At 34.2% G+C, this 22,735-nt stretch overlaps 1 protein-coding gene across 14 annotated transcripts in view; it reads left to right on the top strand.

Moving 5' to 3' along the window:
* Nucleotides 1–22,735, top strand: part of CPEB2 (cytoplasmic polyadenylation element binding protein 2) — an 80,047-nt gene that overhangs the window by 37,201 nt on the left and 20,111 nt on the right. For 9 of the 14 annotated variants that reach the window (XM_016423318.2, XM_016423315.2, XM_016423313.2 and 6 more), the window contains 3 exons: nt 2,149–2,172; nt 19,430–19,600; nt 20,630–20,719. In XM_016423318.2, coding sequence (XP_016278804.1) covers nt 2,149–2,172; nt 19,430–19,600; nt 20,630–20,719 — 285 coding nt within the window. The remainder of the gene's footprint in view (nt 1–2,148; nt 2,173–19,429; nt 19,601–20,629; nt 20,720–22,735) is intronic. The other 5 variants (XM_016423314.2, XM_016423316.2, XM_001363512.5 and 2 more) reach the window with 1 other exon arrangement.

A 22,735-nucleotide genomic window follows, 5' to 3' on the forward strand; every position in this document is an offset into this window, starting at 1 on the left:
GTTTGGACTTTAGAATAGAGATGATTATCCTCATCCCCACCAGTGAGTCCCTAAGAAGGATGGGTTATTGAGTGTGGGGGTGCATTGCACTTTACAAATATCTCATTAGATCCTCACAACAATCCTGTAAAATACTGTTATTATCATCCCCATTTTAGACAAGGAAACTGAAGCAAACCAAGGTTAAGTGATTTCCCTAGGATAACACAGATATTGTTAGAGACAAAATTTGAATTTACAACTTTTGACTCAAGGCCTAGCTCTATCCATGCACTACCAAGAATTTTAATCTGTTTTTAAATATATTTTTCCACAGTTAACATGATTCATGTTCTCTCCCTTCCCTCTATGCTCCCGTCTCCTAGAGATGACAATCAATTACACTGGGTTACATATGTAGTATCACAACCTATTTCCATGTTACTCATTTTTGTAATAGAATCTTTTAAAACCTAAACTCCAGATCATATGCCCATATATATATATGTATATATATAAGTATTCTACTCTTAAAGAGTAAATTAGACTTCAACTAAGTAGGAGTCTTAGAACAGTTCAGGTACTCTCTTCTTCCCTACTTCTATCACTGACGGTTTCCTTCTATAAACCCAGTGGTTCACCAGTAGCTGGGGGCCCCCTCTGTCTGTCTGTTCCCTGCCCACATTAGAAAGAAGGCTCTTCAAGCTTTTTTACCCTCTAATAAATATAATATATTGTTAGTCATATCTCAGAACTTTTCTCCATAAAGCAACATGAATTAAACATAATTTGGGTAACCTGGAATGATCCTGTCCAATTTTATAAGCAAAAATAATCCAGAAACAAGACAAAATATTTAGTGGATTAGTTCCTGAGTATAGAAACCAACTTCAATGTAAATGAATTTGATTAAAATTTTTTTGCTCAGGAGGCAGAATGGTAGAGTAGAATACACTCATTGTATGACATGGGATAATTGACTTAATCTTGTTTCTTTTTAGTTTCTCCAACTGAAAAATCAGGATAGTAACCTTCATGCCTACCTGACTCAAAAAGCAACTGTTTTGATCTACACCTATGTTAATGGGTTTCTTCCCATAGGGATTCTTTGGTTAAAAAATCTTTTTTTTTTTTTGCCAATTTTCAGCTAATGTATTTTGGGTGGGAGTGGAAATTCAATTTTATTTTAAGTTCCATATTTTTACTTGCCATCTCCCATTTATATGTTATGTTGTAAAAACCTAGTATAGTATTCTTGTTTTAGAATTAAAAGTACTTAGTCTTGAGTTTACAGACTTGTTTATTAAGGGTTTTGTTTGTTTGTTTTTATTTTGATAACTATTTTAATAGAAGTAGTTTTCCTTATAAGTCTGTGTGTGTGTATGTATGTATATGTGTGTGTGTGTGTTTGCCTTTTAATACAATCTGAGGAAGATAGGCTTCAGTAGGCTTCCAACGGGGTTTCTTGATGCAAATATATATATATATATATTTATGACCCCTGAGATTTTAGCATGGTCAATTTATGCATTGTAATATTTCCTCATTCTGCTATGTTAAACTTTCAAGCTCTAATATTATGAATCATAATGACTATGTAGATAATTTCAAGTTATTGAAATTATCTACAGTATAAGCTCTTGATTAGTCTAATTGTAAATGTCTGTATTATACTTCACTTACGTCAAAGGATCCCTGATTTCATTGATACTATACTATTGGATACTATTGGAATGTGATGATGAGGGTTGCAGCTCCTCCAGACTCTAGATGGTTTTTGAATTCCTAAAAACAAAAAAAATTGCATCACCTAGTGGTCACCCTTTCTGATGATAGGTATTTATTATACATTGTACATATTTTATCAGATAAAAGGCTCATTCAGAAAATAAGAGCTCAATTCAGGGTGTTCTCACTTTTTAGGAAAACTGGTATCCAGAATTTTAAATCAGAAGTTTTCAGTCTACTCTCCAATTGATGTTAAAAAAAGAAAGAAAAAGGAAATTTAGGATATGACTTGATAACTGTAACTAAATTTTGTAACTCCTGAAACAAAGTAGCTCTAATTTCAGAAACCCACATAGTTTTTTTTTTTCTTATCACAAATAGTTTTACATGTGGGTATGTTTAGTTCTGACATTTTACAATTTGTCCTTTGTTTACATGCAGCGAGGAGTTATGGGCGAAGACGAGGTAATTCACTTACATTTGCTATAGTATAATTCTCATTGGGCTTTTGCTAATCAATATTGTGATTGTTTAGATTTTTTTTCAAACTTAATGTGTTATATATACCTAAAACTATGGCAATCTCACAGTTGATTTGAATACAAATTTTAGTATTTGACTCCTTAAAACTTTAACTTGTTAATGAATATTTTAATGCTAATTACAGTTAATGTTTCATATAGTTTACAAGTTTATATTATTTAATGTCTCTCCATTGTGTTCATATAGTTGTTGAATTGTTTAAACATAGCTTCTGCTTACACCTTAAATTTCTGAAGGAATTCATATTAGTGATACTGGTAAATGCAATACATAATTGTTCTCAAATATATCCTGTTATCTTATTCTGCAAATAATTGCAGTTTGGCTTATTTCTTAATAGTTTATCATTTTAAATTATTTCAAAGTTAGATGAATAGGTACCCAATAGACCATTGGTAACCTATTTACAAAAATATTATAGGATCATTACTTTGATTACTGGAATTCTTAGCATCTTAGTTTCTGCCTTCTAATAACTGCAGGGAATGTCAGTAGGAGAAAAATGCTAAAAACTGAGCACCCAAGTCCTGTGTTGGACTAAGAAAGCAAGTCAGCACTTGATTATCTGTAATCTATGCCTCTTTTCCTAGGAAATAAGAAAGGAGCAGAAATGACCTTTTAGAAAATAAGTGTATGGGTCTTAATGATCATTTTATAAAGGTAGTACAACCCTAATTACTATAAGGATAATTTCAGAATTTTAGAATGTCTAGCTCTGATTTTTCTTGAGATCCAATTTCATGAAATGCATAACTGAGCCTTTTTTGCATTGTTCATTTTACACAAAAGAAATCTAAGGACACAAATTAAAGTTGGGAGAACTTCTGAAGGTCACTTTTCACAACAAATTCAGAACACCACAACCAAATATAAAATGTGCTCATGCTCAGGTCCAAAGGCTGACTTAATTATGTGATTCTTAGGGTAGTTGTTTTAAAATGAAGAAAACTTTACTGCCTTTCTACAATTTGTAAAAAATTTTAAACTATTTTGCAGCTTTAATGTGATCTTAAGTATACACTTTACGAAATTGTTGTCTATGTAAAGTGTGCAATTTACCAGTGGAACATGTCAAAATATTTTCCTAATGCCTTTGTGAGACTAAGAACCAAGACTATAAAGATCACACCACATGTTTTTGTTTTTGTTTTTTCCTCCTCTGTAATTCTGTTGATCGGTGTGTCCATAATGTTATTGTCTATTAAGTGGTGAGAAATCCTTTCAGTCTACATCTCACAACTCTTAGTCCAGTGCTTTCAGTACAAGACTCTATCATTGTATATTTGCTCTGAATTTATTTTTATCTTTTAATAGATTAGTTCTAACTATCAAGACATGAACAATCATATATTAAGTACTTTCACTATGCTTGTGCTAGGCTAAAAAAAGGCCATAGGATTTAGAGCCAAAGGAGACATTAGAGATAATTTGGTCTATACCTTTCATTTAAAGATAACATTAGGGGGCAGCTGGGTAGCTCAGTGGATTGAAACCCAGGCCTATACATGGGATGTCCTAGGTTCAAATCTGGCCTCTGACACTTCCTAGCTGTATGACCCTGGGCAAGTCACTTAACCCCCATGCCTATCCCTTACCACTCTTCTGCCTTGGTACCAACACACTGTATTGATTTCAAGATGGAAGGTAAGGGTTTTAGAAAATAAAATAAAGATAATCTTTGAGATATGATTTCTTTTCCTTGTCTAGTTTGTATTTGGGGAATGGATGGGGGAGTGTGGCAAAAGAAGAGGGTGTTATATGGCCAAATATGTGATATAGAGGTTACACTATAGATTATAAGTCATTGGTTTTACCAGCTTTCCCTTACATTTACAAACTTAACCAAAACTGAATTCCTGAAAATGTTCATTTTACACACATTTCTAATATTAATACATAAGATTTTATATCTTATTAAATATCCACCTTTTCATGATTTCTTCTTAAATCTGACTTTAATCAGTCACAGAAATCACCTAATGCCTTCTTTTGACTGTTGGAATAATCCATGATAGCCAGATTAGTGTCTTTTCCTTAAGATTTCTACTCAGTCAGCAAGTATTAATGACCTGCTAGGTCCTGAGGATGCAATGAAAAAAAAAAACAACAGTCCCTGCACACAAAAAGCTTCCAGTTAAGTAGACAGTAATATAAAGTCATGGATATATACAAATATGCACATGTACATACATGTGTACCATATAAAGTTAATAAAGACAATATTTACAAAGTAGTTTGGGAGGTGGTAGAACTGTAACAGCTAGGGGAATCAGTAAAGATTTCCTGCAAAAGATGATGCTCGTGCTTCATCTTTTAAAAATTAAAAAAAAAAAATCTTAATTCAAGCAGCAATATAAAGCCACTGGAGTTTATTGTGTAGGAGAATCACATGACCTTATTATTTGTGTTTAAGAAAAATTACTTTAACTAAATAAAGGATGTACTGGAAAAGTGAAAGGCCTGGGAGACCAATTAAGAGGCTGACACAAATGTCAGAGGGGAAAAAAAGGACCTGGACTAAGGTGATAGCCCTGTGAGTAGACAATAGGAGTCAGATGTAAAAGATGGTGTGAAGATGGAAGTAGAAAAATTTGGCAAGGAACTTAAGTGCCTTGAAGAATTACATACAGCATCTTTGATAAAAATAGGGAAGTGGAGGTTTTAAGGGTTTGGTCCAAGGTACTGTGCTAGACTCTTTTCCTTCCTCTGTATTTCTTCAATAACTTTTGTCAGCTCCTATAGGTTTAACTATACATGCAGATGACTCCTAGATTTTTTTATATACATTCAGATGTAATCTCTCAAGCTTAGTCTTTAATCACCAGTTGATGCCTGGGCATTTAAAACTAGAGGAACATTTTCATTCAATGTGTCCAAAACTGAACTCCTCATCTTTTCCCCCAAATTTAGGAGAATACACCATTGTCAAGCTCCTCCAGAGCATCAACTGCCAGAGAAATACAAAATACCAAATTAATATACAAGTGACTCTAAGGTCAGCTTTATTAAAGTTTTGTGTCATGTACCTTGTGGAAGGAACCATGAAAGACCTGGATTTAAGATCTACCTCTGACACAGACTTGGCTGTATAACCCTGGGCAAGTCCTTGGTGGCTAGACCAGCTAGGTGGTGAAGTAGATAAGAGTGCCAAGTTCTTGGAGGTCAGAAAAACCTGAGTTTCAGATCCAGCTTCAGGCACTTAATAGTTGTGTGACCTTGGGCAAGCTACTTTACCCTGTTTGCCTTAGTTTCCTTATCTGTAAGATAAATTGGAGAAGGAAATGGCAAATTACTCTTATTTTTACCAAGAAAATGGTAAATGGGGTCATGAAGAGTTGGACATAATTGAAATGACTGAATAACAAAAAGTTTCTTTAACCTTAGTATTCTAGGGAATTTTTCTACCAAGTTGCAGAAATTACATAAATCTACATTAAAAAAAGGAGTGTTCTCATTCTGGTAGTTCCCCTGAATTCAAATTCCAATCCCCATCCCTTTTCTAGACTGTTAGTTCCATGAGGAAGAAACCATTCCCTGGGGTCTACATAGTGCTTTGCATTCAGTAAGTGTAATGAATGTTACCCGCATAGAGTTTAATTTCTACCTAGTTTACTGCTCCCTTATAACTTTTTTTTAATTTAAAAGACATTTATTTAACCAGACTGTAAAGAGTTAACTAAAATAAAATCATACCTAACTAGGAGTTGTTTTATCACTTGTGGCAAATAATGACTATTCTCAATAAACAAGTCCAAAATGGAACCCATTATCTTTCTTTCAAAATCTTCCCCCTCTCCCTTCCTACATGTAGGACACCAACATCTTCATACCCAGATTCAAACCCCAAAATCTTTCTTTACTCCCATTATCCAATCAGTTGCAAAATCTTGATCATTCTGTCTTTTTGACATTTCTTACATCAATCTCTTCTACAGTTACAAAACACTATCCTTTACAATCTGGTTCCAATCTGCCTTTACAAACATAACTTTACCTTCATCTCCTTCATGTACAACACATCCTAAACTGACTTACTTCCAGCATTTCCATTCTCCTGGCCTTTTGCCTGAAATACTTTTCTTACCTACCTTTGCCCCCTAGATTCCCTAGTTTTGTTTAAAAAAATTGTTTTTGCAATGCCATCTCCTACATGAAGCCTTTCTTGACGATTGCCCCTTCAACTAATAGTAGTTCTCTACTAATTACTTTGTATTTATTTCATGCATATATTTCACATATATACTTATGTTTCTCAGACAGGCCACAAACTACTTGAGAATAGGACCTGTCATGTTTGTATCTGAACTGTGAATAGTGTCTGATGTATTGTCATTAATTAACACAAGTTTCTAATAAATACTTATTAATTGATGTTTGTCCTGGGTTCAAGGTAGCAAGTCATCTGCAGGTCACATAAAGGAGAAAAAAGGGAAATGAATAAAGAAGCTATTTTGCTTATTATGACAATATAAACTTAAGATATTTCAGTGGTTAAATCCTAATGGGCAGTTAATGCTTTATCACAAGGAAGTCTATGATTCACCCTCTTGTGAACTTACTAAAAACCATTTGTGAAAAATTTGAGAAGTGGATTTGCACAGTGGGTTTGGAAAAAGTTATTGGGGAGAATAGGAAAATAAAAAGGTCTTATTGGTTTTACATAGGCATTTTGGATTTATTTGGAAAAATTCCAGAGACCAATTACATTTGTAAAATTGTCCCGTTCTTTAGAAAGTCTACCAATTTTATTAGCTTTTTCGACCCACTCCCAAGAATCCATTTTAATCAAATTGGCTACAAGAGAAAGATAACTATGGTAGAGCTTTCTCAACCCAGATGGAAAAACTCCATATGTAAGGGTACAGTTGTTTGGTTTGTTTGTTTGTTTGTTTTAATTTTTTTTAATTCATTTGATCCCTATTGCTTAAGAAGTAAAATTCAAGCTCTTTTGTGTGGTACTCCCCTCATTCCCACCCAGCCCCACACACACACACGCACCTTCCAGTTTAGTCTTATCACCCATTTCTTTTATACTCTAGCTAGACTATATACTACTCTCCAACCTCAATACCTTCCTTTACAGTCTCACCTCAGAACCTTTGTCTATTATGCTCCCTATCTCAGCAGTCTTCTCCTTTCCTCCATTTGTCTCTTGAATTCCTGTCCATTCTTTAATACTGAGTTCATATAGTCTTTACAGTTCCTCTTGGTTGGTAATGATACCTGAAGTCTCATACTGTGTTTAGCAACACTCCAACTCACTGTTCATTGTATCTGTGGTTGTCTTTTCTTCCTCCCAAGAGTATACTTTCCCTAAGGATAGAAACAAAATGCTTTAGCTAAACTTTGTCTTCCCCAGTGCTTAAATGAGTTTCTGTACAAGTTGCTGTTAAATAAATGTTTGTCAAATCTTGTTAGAAATTTCTTTTCTTTTTCCAGATTACATGTTGATACAATTTTTAATAATTGTTTTGTGACATTTTGTAATTCATTTTCCTCTCCCTCCTCACTCCCCCCTCCTGAAGAAGGCAGGTAATATGATATAGATTGTACATACAATCCACATTTCTGTTTTTATCAAGCAAGACATATTACTTACACAATTCATGGAGGACGTAAAGTGAATGGTGTGCTTCAATCTGCATTCAGACTTCATTGGTTTCTTCTCTGGTGGGTAACCTTTTTCTACCATTAGTCTGCTGGAGTTGCCCTAGATCCTTGCTTTGTTGACAATAGTTGAGTGTTATTTATGGTTGATCATCATACATTATTGTGTACAATGTTCTCCTGGTTCTGCTTATTATATCTTTTCATGCCTAAGCTGGAGTTTCTAAGTAGTACTTCAGAATTATCAGATAGGTAAAGGTGATTTTACATCAAAATGGGTAAAATACATACGTTCATATGAGAATGAATATAAACAATAAATTGTGTTAATCTTGATTTAGAGATAGTAATGAACTAGTTTAAGCAAATTTTGAAGGAATAGTTACTTCTAAATATTAGGCCATTTAAAGTTAGGGCAAGAATGACAAAGTAAAAAAAAACTTTTATACCTACCACACTGTAACTTAACCTATTGGGTTCTCACCAAAAAAACCTTTGCAAGTTTTTTTTTTTTTCCCCTCTAGTCCTAAGGGAACTCCAACAAGTACTTATTAAGTGCCTATTTTTTTAAGGTACTTTAGGTACTTGGATATAGATTAGATATATATCTAGGATAGAAAAGCATTGTATGGAGAATTTTGTTTTGGCAGTGTAAAAATGCCAAATAATTGAAGCAATATAGACATTGAAATCAAGTTAAGGTATCCTTTTAAACTTTTAAATGTGTTTATAAATGATTTTTAGCAATTTAGAATCTGTGTTTGGTTTGGTTCCAGAATTAAAAGCTATTTGCCTTCTTTCAAATTTTTTTAAACTTTTACCTTCCATCTTATAATCAATACAGTACAGTGCATTAGTTCCAAGGCAAAAGAGGTTTAAGGGCTGGGCAATGGGAATTAAGTGACTTGCCCAGGCTCACACTGCTAGGAAGTGTCTGAGGCCATATTTAAACCCAGGATCTTCCATCTCTAAGTCTGACTCTCAATCCCCTGAGCCCCACCTAGTTATACCATCATACATTTTAAAAACTTTTTCCTTCAGCTTAAAACAAAAAATAAACAAAAGCTTTTATTTCACTAATTTTCCTTTTTAATATCTGTTTTGTTAAATATTGAGGTGATCTTTTTCTTTTTTTTAATTTCCCTTTTTCTTTCAGGAAATTTCAGGAGTTAATTTTTCTAATGACCTTTTAGGTTTCATTATTTTACTCTTTACCTAGCAAAATCATTTGGACAACAACTTTTCATTAACATAAACAGATCAGCTAGGTAAATATTGTCCACCCAACGTATTTTCTCTAAAGATGAGCATACATATAAGTTGACTAGGCAGCCATCTGTATTATCTGAATTGAGTGATCATGTAAAATTTATCTTGGCTCTAAATAGCTTCCAAACCATTACATCTCTGTACCTTTTAAGAATTCCATAATAAAATGTAAGTAATCATAGAACATTTAATCTAATTTAAACTTTGTCAATTCTTAATGGGAAGGGGAAGCAATAACAGGAGGAGAAACTTATGAAATCATTTGTTAATTTGTATCAGCTAAGTTGAGAACAAGGTCCTGTTAGGATAAGATGATAGGTTAATTTTTAGTGACTGAGAGAATAAGTGCACAAATGTTTAGCTTCTTTCCTCTGGGTAGGATAGCACAGTAAGATTCTTTGTAGGCAAAGAACTATGGAAGGTGCTATATATCCATCCAGGGCCAAGATGCTTTGCATTGGGCAATGATCTATCCTTATTTTTTCTTATGATCTCTATCACTTTCCCCCTTCCTATCTCTGCCCTCTCTAACTCCCCACCTCCGTTAATGTATTGTTCATTGTGTTGGGCTTAAAGTTAAAGGACCTTACTAGTTAAATATGGTAGATGTATGACCCTGTACAAGTCATTTATTCTCTGTGGTTCTCAAGATTCCAAGAAAGTTGGACTCAATGGCTAAGATCCCTCCCAACTCAAAATTGGAAAATCACTTAACCTCTTAGGGCCTCAGTTTTTTCATTCATAAAATGAGAGGACTGAATTAGACAACCTCTGAGTTTCTTTCTGGCTCTAAATATTATTCTCTGCTTCTATTATCACTATTATGGATCTGCTCAATAATTTCATACAACATTTGAAAAATTTCAAAACACTTTACCTATATTATCTCACATGTGCATACATGTGTATATATATATACACACACACACACTTATTAATCATACACACATACACAAGAAAGCTTTGTAGTGCAGTGGATAGAGTGCTGGGCCTGAGTCATGCTGAGTTCTAATCTGGCCTCAGAGATTGACCAGCTATGCAACCCAGGACAAATCACTTTGCTCTGTTTATCTAGGTTTTTTCATCTGCAAAATAAGGTGGAAGAGGGAACATTGCAAGCCACTCCAATATCTTTACCAAGAAATCCCCAAATGGATCACAAAAGAGTCAGACACACTGAAAACAACTGAACAACATATACACATATATACATAACTTATGTGTATGTGCTCTTCCTTCTAGAGAATGTAAAATCCTCACTGAGTTCAGGAACAGTTAAGTTTCATTTATGTCTTTGTATCTCTAGCACATAGCACAATGCCTTGCAAGAATTTAATAAATACTTAGCGATTGATCAGCTGTTGGGGAATTAGGAAACATTTTATATAGAAAATGGCCTTAGAACTGTTCCCTTTTTGGAACTAGGGCTTCCCAGAGGGAGAGATGAGGAAGAAAACTATTCTAGTCATAAAGTTCAGCCTCTGCAAAGATAGGGGCAGGGAATAGAATGTCATTTATGAGAATCAGAAAGTAGCCCTGTTTAGCTGGACATAAAAGGAAGAAAGGAGCAATATATGCTAATTCTGAGCCAAATTGTGGAGAATTTCAAATGCCAAACAAAGGAAATTGTATTTTATCCAGAAGCATTGGGGAGCTACTGTAACTTTTAGAGAAGTGACTGAAATAGAAAGGCTTGTGCTTTAGTAATATTTGCCTGGAAGTGTGAATAATGAGTTTAAGAGGAAAGATTAGAAGGCAGGAAAGCACCCAGGAAGCTATTTCAGTAGTCTAGGACAGAAATAATGAGGACCCAAACCAAGATAGTAGCTGAATAAAGAAAAAGGGACTACAGTAAGGGATATTTTGGAATTAGAATGGATAAGACTGAGCAATTTATTGGATGGGAGAGAGAGAAGAGCTTGTAAATCTGGGTAACTGAAATGATGGTAATACTCATTAAAATGACAAAGGAAGATACACTTTATTGAAAAAATGATAATGCCATTTTGGACATGATGAGTTTGGGAAGCTGATGAGACTTTGGGTGAATTGGTGATGTTAAGGTTAAAGCTTTGGAGAAATGAGGACTTGATATATATATATATAAAATTAAGAATCGTTTGCATAAAACTGGTAATTGAACCCATGATAAGATCATTGGGTGAGAGAAGAAAAGAGGGCCTTGATCAGAGAATGGGATATAGATGACAATCCAGAAAAAGTCACTCAGAAGAAGTAATCATAAAGAGAGGAAAAGATGCAGAAGTGAGAATTTCATGAAAGCCAAGGAGTAGGAAATATCCAGCAGGAAAGTAGATGATCGTCCTTTGTCAGATGCTACAGGGGTTACAAGAAGGATTAACAAGAAGGTTACAAAAAGCAATTGGATTTAATAGTTAAGCATTGATAATGTAGTAAAGAGCAGCTTCAATAAATTGATAGATCCAGAAGCCAGAATGTAGAGGGTTGAGAAGTGAGTGGAAAATGAAAAAGTGGAAGCAACCAATGGAGTCTAGGGGAAAAATAGATTAAAAAAAAAAAAACAGCTTGAGAAAGGTGTCTTCAGCATGGTGAAGTAAAAGTGGTTTTCTTACTCATTTTTAAGGAAGGGATCACAGATATATTTGTTTTTTGGGGGAGGCATAAGGAAATACACCAGATAGAAATTATATAGATGGATGTAGCATTGATCTGAAAGGACCTGGGAGGAGAGAATGGCAATGAGAACTACCACATCTTCCTCAAACAAAAACCTAAGAGGAGAAATAGCGGATAATGTTGAAGGTAAATTGGGGGAAAGCGAAAGCTCATAACAGATGGTCTTAATTTCCTCAAGATAGTAATCGGTGATCTCCTTTGCCTAAAGAAAGAAGTGAATGATTAAATGGTGTTACGTGGCTTGAGAAGGACAGGTTTAACAAACTCTCTAGGGAATATGAAAGTCAATCAGGGAGGAGTAAAAGGATTGTATTGGATAAGTGAGGGCCTAGTTGAGACTATATAATATAAATTTGTAGTAAACTCAGTTGGAAGGTTATGTAGCTTCTTGTAGTGGTATTTAGCAGCGCATGAATAGGAACAGAAGGCAGATGGTGGTAGTGGGCAGGGGGAATTGGACAATTTGGCTTGGGGTTTGGAAAAGTATGAGTAGCAGTAGGAATAAGGTGTATGTATCCAAGAGATTAGAGGGTGGACACAGCTTAAGTTGAACTTGTTTACATGTGAATGCTTAAGAGTGATTCCAGAGCAGATGTCATAGGCTGGGAAAGCAGGGGAGGAATGGTCAAACCATTTGAAAGATTTCATCTTATTAGATCTGGACTTGTGTTCTAGACTATTAATTTTTTTTTTAGTTTTACACAACATATTAACTGCCTTTGTGTCAATTATGAATTTGATAAGCATATCATCTAGGTATACCTTAATCAAAGGCATTGATAAAAATGTTAAATTTCACAGAACAAATCTTTGTGGTACTCTACTAGAGATCTCTTTCAAAGTGAACATAAGCCATTCAGGATGACTAATGAATCTACCTTCCTGTTCCATAAGAATAGGTTTATGTGAGTTATTTCTAAGTTGGAACATAATTTTCCATGGCTGTAATATTGTATGTGTTATAAATTATTCTGTTATCAGTCCCCAAATGCCTCTTTAACATTCCAATTGAAAAAGCTAGTCTTTGTTAAGAATTTTAAGCCTTCGACACAGTGACAAAGCATTATTCCAGTGGAGTGATGATGTAGCTCACAATCCTCCTCCAGATAGAGAAGTGATGGATGGTGACTGGATATTGAGTCAAATATTTTTTGAATATGGAAAATGTGGACATTTCTTGATGAATACATTATTTGCAGTGTTTTATTTTTTTAAATAATAAAGTTAATTTGAGGGAGAGGGGGAAAAAAGACTTTTAGATCTTGGGAAGAAGAAGAAAGCCCAGTGGAGGAGTAAGAGTATTTTTTCCACAGGACCAATTCTGGAAGAAAGGAGAGATAAGGCTATATAGGAATGTTCCCCTAGGATCAATTCTTCTAAACTATGTTCCATTGCTATTTCCCCATCTTCCTTTTCTGAACACTTTAGATTTTTTTTTTATTTTTCACTTGTTTATTTGGATTTTGGTTTTATAAGATGAACAATATAAGAATATGTTTTATATGATAACACATGTATAATCCATATAGTCACTTAACTCTTTTTTTATATTCTTTTTTTTATTTTTATTTTTTTAAAATATATTTTATTTGATCATTTCCAAGCATTCTTCGTTAAAGACATAGATCATTTTCTTTTCCTCCCCCCCCACCCCCCATAGCCGACGCGTAAGTCCACTGGGCATTAGATGTTTTCTTGATTTGAACCCATTGCTTTGTTGATAGTATTTGCATTAGAGTGTTCATTTAGAGTCTATCCTCTGTCATGTCCCCTCAACCTCTGTATTCAGGCAGTTGCTTTTTCTCGGTGTTTCCACTCCCATAGTTTATCCTTTGCTTATGAATGGTGTTTTTTTCTCCTGGATCCCTGCAAGTTGTTCAGGGACATTACACCGCCACTAATGGAGAAGTCCATTATGTTCGATTATACCACAGTGTGTTTGTCTCTGTGTACAATGTTCTCCTGGTTCTGCTCCTCTCGCTCTGCATCACTTCCTGGAGGTTGCTGAACACTTTAGATTTTTTGAAAAACATAGGAGAAGGAAACAAGAGGCATAGTAAAAAGAATGATGGACCTAGAACCAAAAGACCAAGGTTCTGCCATTTACTAGTTTTGATTTGGGGAAAGTCAGTAGCCTCCTATAAAAATGAGTAATGGGTAGATGATTTATGATGATCTTTTTTTGGTACTAACATTCAGTGATTTTCTATATTTGACTTCATTGGTGGGGAGGAAAGCAGTAACAGCAGTATTGATTTTGTATGTCATTTTTAAGCTTGGGCTTATCTGTAGATTGAGAAATAAAGAAAATAAAGTTTATGTTGTGAAAGTTGTTCATTTTATACTTTATTGGGTAAAATATGTCAATGCATGCTTAGTGTGTGTATGTGTATATATTTGCATATAGCATTCAAAGACAATCATGATACCATATGTATTTATGAACAAATTGTAATATTACCATTACGAGTTCTTTAGTTATACTAGAATTTTCCTCGTTTAATACTGTGTTGACAAACCTATGGCATATGTACTGTAGTTGGCTGCTCCTTTTATCCTCTCCATGTGTGCCTGAGGATGTTTCTCACATTACCCACCCTTCTTCCCAGCAGCCCAATGGGAAAGCTTCCTTCTTCCCCTGTCTAGGGTAAGGCAGGAGGCTCACAGATGTTTTATTCTCAATTATTAGTGCTTAAAGTTTTAAAATAATAGAGAGAAGCATTAGTAGCATTTTTCTAGAAGGAAATGTCTTAATTGGATATCGTTGTCCTTTTATTATGAAGAAAAAGTCCATCTTATCTTGGCTTATCCACAGAATTATTTCAAGCAGACCATGTGATAAGCAAACCTCTATTCCTTACAATATTTAACTACCTTTGCCTATAGATTGTATTTATTTTGTAGATATTAATATTAAAATATAGGACAAGAAAATTATTTTTAAGAGGATGATTTTTTGACTAGAGATCTATTGTTATGTAGTCTTCAGATTGATTCTTGAAAGGATGTATTAAATTGTTTTCCAGCTATTAAAATTAACTGTTAATTCTGCATCTTATCATCATAGGTAGCATAAAATAAAATGAAGTTTTTATTCCTTTCTTGGCATCCCTTGATCTCCTGGATTTAAATCCAGCAAAATTAGCATTCTGATGGTATTTATGGCAAGGGAGACAATGTAAGGTTAGTCTATTTGGACCATTTTTTTTTCTGTTATTGCTTCTAACAATAATACTTCCGTAGTCAATATTGTGCTTCCATTAAAACCCTAGAACTTGATTCTGAGATTTAGTTTTGTTGAGTAAAATTAATTCAGATTTTGTTTTGTTCAGGATAACATGGTTTATCTGTAACAAGAACTCTCTTGGGTGATGAAATCAGCTAACTAACTGCCATTTTGGGAAGCATGCACTAGGCAGCCATTTTGAACAGCCACTCAGTGTTGGCAACCTTCTGAGACCTGCCTCTTCCTGTGATGAAGTGGTGAGGGAGGTAGTAGTTGAGGTCTCTGAGGCCATTTCCTCTGTGCCTATTTCCCAGTCAGATATGTTCAGTGGAGGGGCTGAATGATGTCAAAAGCATTATGTATATATATTAGCTTGTGCAACAAAAATTTACTCTCTTTGGTTGTTCCTTTGCCCTTCTAGACACCCTTTCTTGCCCAGCCTCACTGCTTAGCTGCTTACATTTATGTGTTGTCTCTCTGGCCCAGTTCTCCTGCTTGTATTCTTTTGGCCTTTGTTCAAATTGTAAAGTAGTCCATTGGCTAGTTAGATTTTCTTGATCAATTGATTAATAAATATATATGTGTGTGTGTGTGTGTGTGTGTGTGTGTGTATACATATACATAAATTTAAGTTTAATATAATCAGACTCCAGAGAATTTCATTCATTACACCTCTTAAAGATATAAGTAGTCGTTTTGTCTTTGCTTGAAGATCTCTATTGAGACCTTCCTGCTAAAAGGACTTGTCTCCTGAGACAGCCTATTGCACTTGGGGATACTTCTAATTCTTAGGAAGTTTTTTCTTAAACTGACCCTGAATTTGCTTCCTTGTAACTTCTACTTTTTGTTTTTAGTTCTGTCCTTTGGAGTCAGAAAGTACAAGTCTATTCCCACTGCCATGTACAACCTTTCCAATACTTAAAGACGAGTTCATGACTTAGCAAGTTGTCATTTCTCCAAGCTTCTCTTCTCTGAATGCTTCCTTTCTTTAGGCCTCATGTGACTTGATACTCTGGTTACCCTAGTGTCAATGTTCTTTAGCTTGCCAATGCCTTCCAAATGTAGCCTCTGGCTGAGGCAGAATATAGCTTAGTAGATTTTATTCACTCTCTTGGCTACCAGTTCAAACATTATTGATTTATTATATTGAATCCATTATAACCCTAGAACTATCATGTTTCTTCCATCTTTTACTTGTGAAGTGGATTTTTGGAACCCATTTATCTTTATGATATTGCATTTTGTTCATTTTGGATTTTCTTTCTCTTTTTTTTTGAGGGGGGAGAAGAATGAAACAACTTTATTGGAAGACAAAAATAGTGAAATTACTCAAAAGCCCAAAAGAAACTTGAGGGAATTTAGACACCTCCCCTCAAGTACAGTGTTGATTCTTTCTAAATATTGCAGTCAGAAAAGGCATAGCCATCTTTCAGCTGCTCACCAGCAAAGATCAATTTCTGCTGATCTGAGGGGGATACCTCCTTTGTCCTGAATTTTGACCGTGGCATTTTCAGAGGTGTCACTGGGCTGCACTTAAAGGATGATGGTCTTACATAGGTCAAGGTCTTCACAAAGATCTTCATTGTCAGTTGCTTGCAACCCACGCACATGCACACGCACACACACCAGAGCCAACTCCTGCTTTAGTGGATCTCTTGAATTGATCTTCTAACCTTAATCAACTTTTTTCATGTACTAATGTCTTTAAATATATAAATATGTGTGTGCATACACATCATATATAACTTGATTGATACTCCTTCACATTAAATTGTTGTAACAAAGAACTGTAGTTGAATAAAACCAGTCAACACATTGACCATGGTCTAACAACATATGCTTCATTTCACATCTATTGTCTTGCCATTTCTGTGAGAGGAGGAAAGCATGCTTCCTTTTAGTATCATTAGTTGGTACGTCAACCAGGATATTGAGGTCTTTTAATATTGTAGCTTAAAACAAATTTTATATTGATGCCTTTTATTTTTATATCATACCATTGTTCATCTCATAAGCAGTAAGCCTTGTCTTTTAACAAAGAAAAACAGTTAATTGAAAACAATGACAGAAACCATACTTTTTAAAATCTTGTGATTATGAATAAGATGAATAAGTTAGTCTCTACTTAAATAGCCCCATGTCACTCAAAAAAGCCCTTCTCACTATCAAACTTTCTTAAAATATAGTCTACACTTAATTTCAATTACTTTATTTGCCTACTCATTCCTTATATTCTTATAACTTGCCTTCTCTTGAAAATTATCAAAAAATAATTAAGTGCCTTGCTTTAGACACTATACTAAATCCTAGGTATAAAAATATAAGACATGAAAAATTACAACATACAATGAATTCTCATCATCAAAACTAATATTTTTTCCCATTAATCATTCACTTTGACCTCATAGCATTTGACACATGTTACCATTCTTTCCATGAAACCGTCTTCCCTTCTGTAACTGAAACCTTTACTGTAATAGAAGAGATCACTTGCTAATTTGCTGTATCTACTGTGGTTCTTTTTTTTTCTGTCTCCGAATTACTACTTTATTTCTATTGACTGATTTTTTAATCACTCTGTAATATATAAACTCCCTAAGATTCTGTTCTTAGCTGACACCTCTCTTTCCCATCTCATTCTTCCAGTCAAATCTATCTAAATTGTCATTGTAGACCAGTGTTGGCAAACCTTTTAGAAATTGCATGTGCATGCCCAAACTGTACCTGCAAGCCACCTGTGAGTCCTTCGCATTGCCCCAGACAGCGGAGGGAGGACATGCTTGCATTGGGCAGCTGGGCAGAGGGATAGGGCATATGAACATTGTCCTCAGGCATAGTGGAGAAGGGGAACAGAGCCAACACAGGTCTAGACAGTCTAGTGAGTCTTTAGCCTCAACTACCTTTTGAACTTGTACCTCACATTACCAACTGCTCTCAGAATCTATTTGAATGTTTTATTTGCATTTCTGATGCAACATGACCAAAGCTGAATCAGTTCTTCCTAACTTCCCTAATTTTGTTAGAGAGCTACCATTCTCCCAGTTATACCTGTGATTAAGCTACTTATTCAGATCTAGAATAATATAGTCTACCTATTGCTTGCTTTCCTTTCCTATGGTTACCACCCCAGTTCAGCCTTTTCACCTGTTTGTTTTTCTTGTTTCTGCTCCTCCTCAACTTTCTTAAACAAACCCTACTACCATTTTAATTTTTCTAAAGCACAACTTTGATTACTTTCCTTCCCAAAAACATCTACTGACTGACTCACTGTGGCCAGCATTCAAGATCTTTCAGATCTAGTCTTCTTTACCTAGTACCAAATAGGGCTGCTTACTATTCCCCACATGTACCCTGAGCTTTTGTTTCTCTTTGCCTTTTCTTGTGCTTTTCCCTTGCCTCAACTACCTTGTTGGCTTTTCTACCTTTTGAAAATCTGTTCACTATTCAAAGGCCACTTCAAATGCCACATTTTCAGTCTTCTATTAAAGCCTCACTGATTACTAGATTATCCCTCCCCCAAATGCTATAATTCTTTAATGTCATTTTTGTGGTACTTAATACATTTATAACTATCATTTTCCTATCCTTTCCCTACCCCAATTCCCAGTTAGACTGTAATATACCTGGTGTCAGGGGCTGCCTCTTATTCATTTTCATATTCCCAACAAGCCCTCAAATATTTGAAGGGGTTTTGCTTTTTAGTTACAAAGCATGTTAACTTATTAGGGTTTCATCTCACTTTGGGGGCTGACGCTTTTGGTATACATCTCTTACCTAAAAACAAATCACCTGCATCATTGATTCAAATTGTTTAGGCATTTTTTCTTCATCTTTGCCATTAAGATGCAGAAACTTCATTCTGTAATAGGTCCTGTGCATACAGACTTACGCTCCATATACATCCAGATTCTTTTTAATTTCTCCAGAAAGTAAGATTGTTCTAATATTTGCCACCTAATATTATTTTCTTTACTATTAATAGAAAATAATTTTAAAAATCTAATCTTTAAAAACTTTCTAGATCAGGGTAGGTAGGTTGGTTTAGTGAATTTGAAAGCTAGGCTTAGAAGTGGGAGGTCGTAGGTTCAAATCTATTATCATATACATCCTAACTGTGTGACCCTGAGCAAGTCACTTATTCCCCATTGCCTAGCCCTTACTGCTCTTCTACCTTGGAATCAATACACAATATTTATTCTAAGACCAAAGGTAAGGGTTTAAAAAAACAAAACTTCAGACCATGGCTTACCTCCTAATAACATCAATATATTTTATATTTCTTTTGTAGGAGCTAATTTTTCTCTTTTATTTACAGATCATTGAATATTTATTCATTAACATTTTAATATGTGTATGGGGGTAGGGATTGCTTTATTTCCTAAAATGCTGAATTACAATTTTATCATTTGTATGTTTTAGGTCGCTCTTCCCTCTTCCCAATAGATGATGGCTTGCTGGATGATGGCCACAGTGATCAAGTTGGTGTCTTAAATTCACCCACATGCTACTCAGCTCATCAGAATGGAGAGAGGATAGAACGTTTTTCTCGGAAAGTTTTTGTTGGTGGCCTTCCTCCTGATATTGATGAAGGTGAGTTAGTATTTTTAGTTAGAGGAACAATGCACTCGAAGATAGTATAAGTTTGGTTTTGCTTTTAGGACAGGTTAGTAGCCATCTTGAATGGTCTTAACTTTTAACTATTGAAAAGGGAACTATTCAGATTATTTTGAAGGTACTTTTCATCTTAAATTTATTATACCTTCTTATATAGTAAGATTTCTGGACTTTAATTAATGGAATACTTACTCTGAGCAATAGTCAATATAATGAAATTTGAAAGTAATAAATGCAAATAGGATAGCCTCTTACAGTTTTCTTTAATAGGATTTGAGGTAAATATCTATGATTCCTATCTGCCCTGGTAGCATACCTTGATTAATTCTGATGTACTATAATTTTTCTTTTTTGATGCCTAAGGAAGCATTTATTTAAAGAAAAATTTATAGCATAGTTTTACTTATGAAATAAAAATAATACTGGATCAACTAGTTCTTTCAATATATTACTAGACATTACTTAGATACTAAGATACTAGATATATATACTAGATATTACTTATCTCATGCTGCCTGGATGCTTCTCTACTCTATTTTGTTTTGTGGTTTGTATTATGATCCCTATTAGAGACCTTTTCATATGAATATTACTTATTTCCACAGAATATTTAGAAACTCAATAGATCAGGTTAAACTCAATTGATTATTCTGATTTTAATACAATTTTCCTAGTCAAATTGTTCCTTTGGAATTAGTTTTTATGGAGCAAATGTAACAAGAAGGTTGTCTTAAAAGTATTTAACATCCTTATATGCTTGTTTTTGTCTCTAAATTCAAATTCTTATTTCTAGCTTGTCTTGTGAGAATTTTTTCAGCATTCTATTTAAAAAAAATTTTTTTTAACTTTCAATTTCAAATTCTCTCCATCCCATCTCCTCACTGAGATGGCAAGTAATATGAAGTATTAAATCTCTAAGTTGTATTCTAAGAAGTAAAGAATATCTTTTCAGAGGAGAATTATAAAAACTGATTTCTAACATAACGGTAATTATGCTTTTTTTAGATGAAATTACTGCTAGTTTCAGACGATTTGGGCCTCTAGTAGTTGACTGGCCTCACAAAGCAGAAAGCAAGTCCTACTTCCCACCAAAAGGTAAAAAAAGAAAATGTATGTACAAACTGAGAGATTATATTCTTTCTTTTTTAAATAAATATCAGTTACTTGATGCTTATAACTTCAGTTGATTATGTGTTTTTGTGCATATTTTCATATGTGCACCATTCTTTTAGGGCAGTTAAAGATTTCCCTTTAGCATTTCAATTAGAAGAAAACTGACCAATAAAATGGTTCATGATGGCCAAAGGATTCCAAGAATCATCCAGATGGTCTGAGTGAAAATCAGAATCAACCTTGTATATGTGTACTTTGAAACATGTTTGGTGCAACCCAAATGCTACTTGTTTTTCTTGGATCAAACTCTGAGACAGTTTACCAGGAGGGTTGTGGAAGAAGCATAATGATATAGTGGATTCAGGTCCCAGCTGCTTTTCTGGGACCTGTGAATTCTAGAAAATTTACTAACATCATTAAAATCATACAAATTAAGACCCCTTCTTGCCAGGTATGATTTTTATTTTGCATGATTTTAATGTAATATTCTGTGAATATATACATGAGTTTTGTATTTTGGTGTGTCCTCAAAGAATTAAATACTCTTTTGCTTCATGCTCTTTCTTTGTGAGACTAGAGAACATTTATAATTGTATGCTTTTAAAAGAGTAGTTATTTATGAATATAAAATGGAGAAAACTAACTTTTCATTGTTTATAGCAGTTTTCTAATCAATCATTAAATATTAATTACCAACTAAAAGCAACAATGTATCTTGCCCTCAAGGAGTTTAACAGTTCTAACAACTTAATGCCACCTCCTTTGAGGAAAACTTATGATTTTTTTAAAGGAGAGATTTCTTATATTAAGTTTCATTGACATTGCATAACTTTCTACTTCCAGTGCCCCTACTTTCTCCTATTTTTAAAAGTATCAATTCTCTTTTAAGACATAAAAATACATTAAGAGAAAAGTAATCCAGTCAGATAAACTTAATCTTTCAAATAATGAGAGGGAAAATGTTTTCCTTAAGCCAGTTATATTTTATGTTTGCATATTTTTAACATTGTATTCAGCCATATTCTTTCTATGTCTAGGCTTCAGACTAGCAAGTTGCCACTTTAAAATTTAAGTGGATCTTTGATCTTGCTATCAGTAGTCCCTCTAATGGTGCAGTTCACAACTCATTATGCTCTTTTATTCTGTACAATGTTCAGTCCTGTCTTTCCTATAAGAGCTCCAAAACAGGTTACCCACTGTGCTGGAAATTAGTACATTTGTTTGAAATGTTGCTCTGCTTTTAAAAGTTGTTGGCCCTCCCAAAGTTTCAAAGGACTAATCTAAAATTATAGTGCTACAGAAAATTTACTAAGTTTGATGGATGTAGCTTCTTTTCCCTAGTCTGTAAAATTAATAATTAATTTCAAAGAATACTTATTAAGTGCCTATTAGGTTTAGGACACTGTGTTAGGCACAGAAGGGATACAAAGATGAATGATGATGTAACTAATGATGGGTTTGTGTTTAAAGTTACAGTTTTATGGTTCAAGTCCCTTATGCAGTTGAGTACTTAAAAATAGAGTATTCTATCAGTTTGTTTGCTTTTTGTCACAGTGGTGATAAAATACCAATTCCACTAGCAAAATTGGGATAGAAGGGTTATTTGTTTTGTTTTTTAATTCCAAGTAAATAATTTCTTTAGAATGAAATAAACCTTTATTTATTGGCTTGATAATTCCTTTCACACTGAGAAAAGATTATAGCATTTTATATTGTATGGAAATTTCATATTATAAGAATTTTTTGGATCACTTGTACTTTTCAACTACAAAATATGCCTCTTGATTATGAACTTGTACTATAAGTTGAAGTGCCTGTCTTACATTTGTGTTTCCTATGTGATCTGTGACCAAAGACTAGATATTTCTTCAGGTATGGAGTAGGGGTTCTGAGAAGGTACAATTGGTCCTAGTACAGAGATGATTCGGTTAGGAGAACAATTCAGAGAGCAGGCTATCTAAATAAATAAGCATTTATTAAATACCTTATACACTATGC

Source organism: Monodelphis domestica, chromosome 6, assembly GCF_027887165.1.
Source record: "Monodelphis domestica isolate mMonDom1 chromosome 6, mMonDom1.pri, whole genome shotgun sequence".
NCBI classification, from domain to species: Eukaryota; Metazoa; Chordata; class Mammalia; order Didelphimorphia; family Didelphidae; genus Monodelphis; species Monodelphis domestica.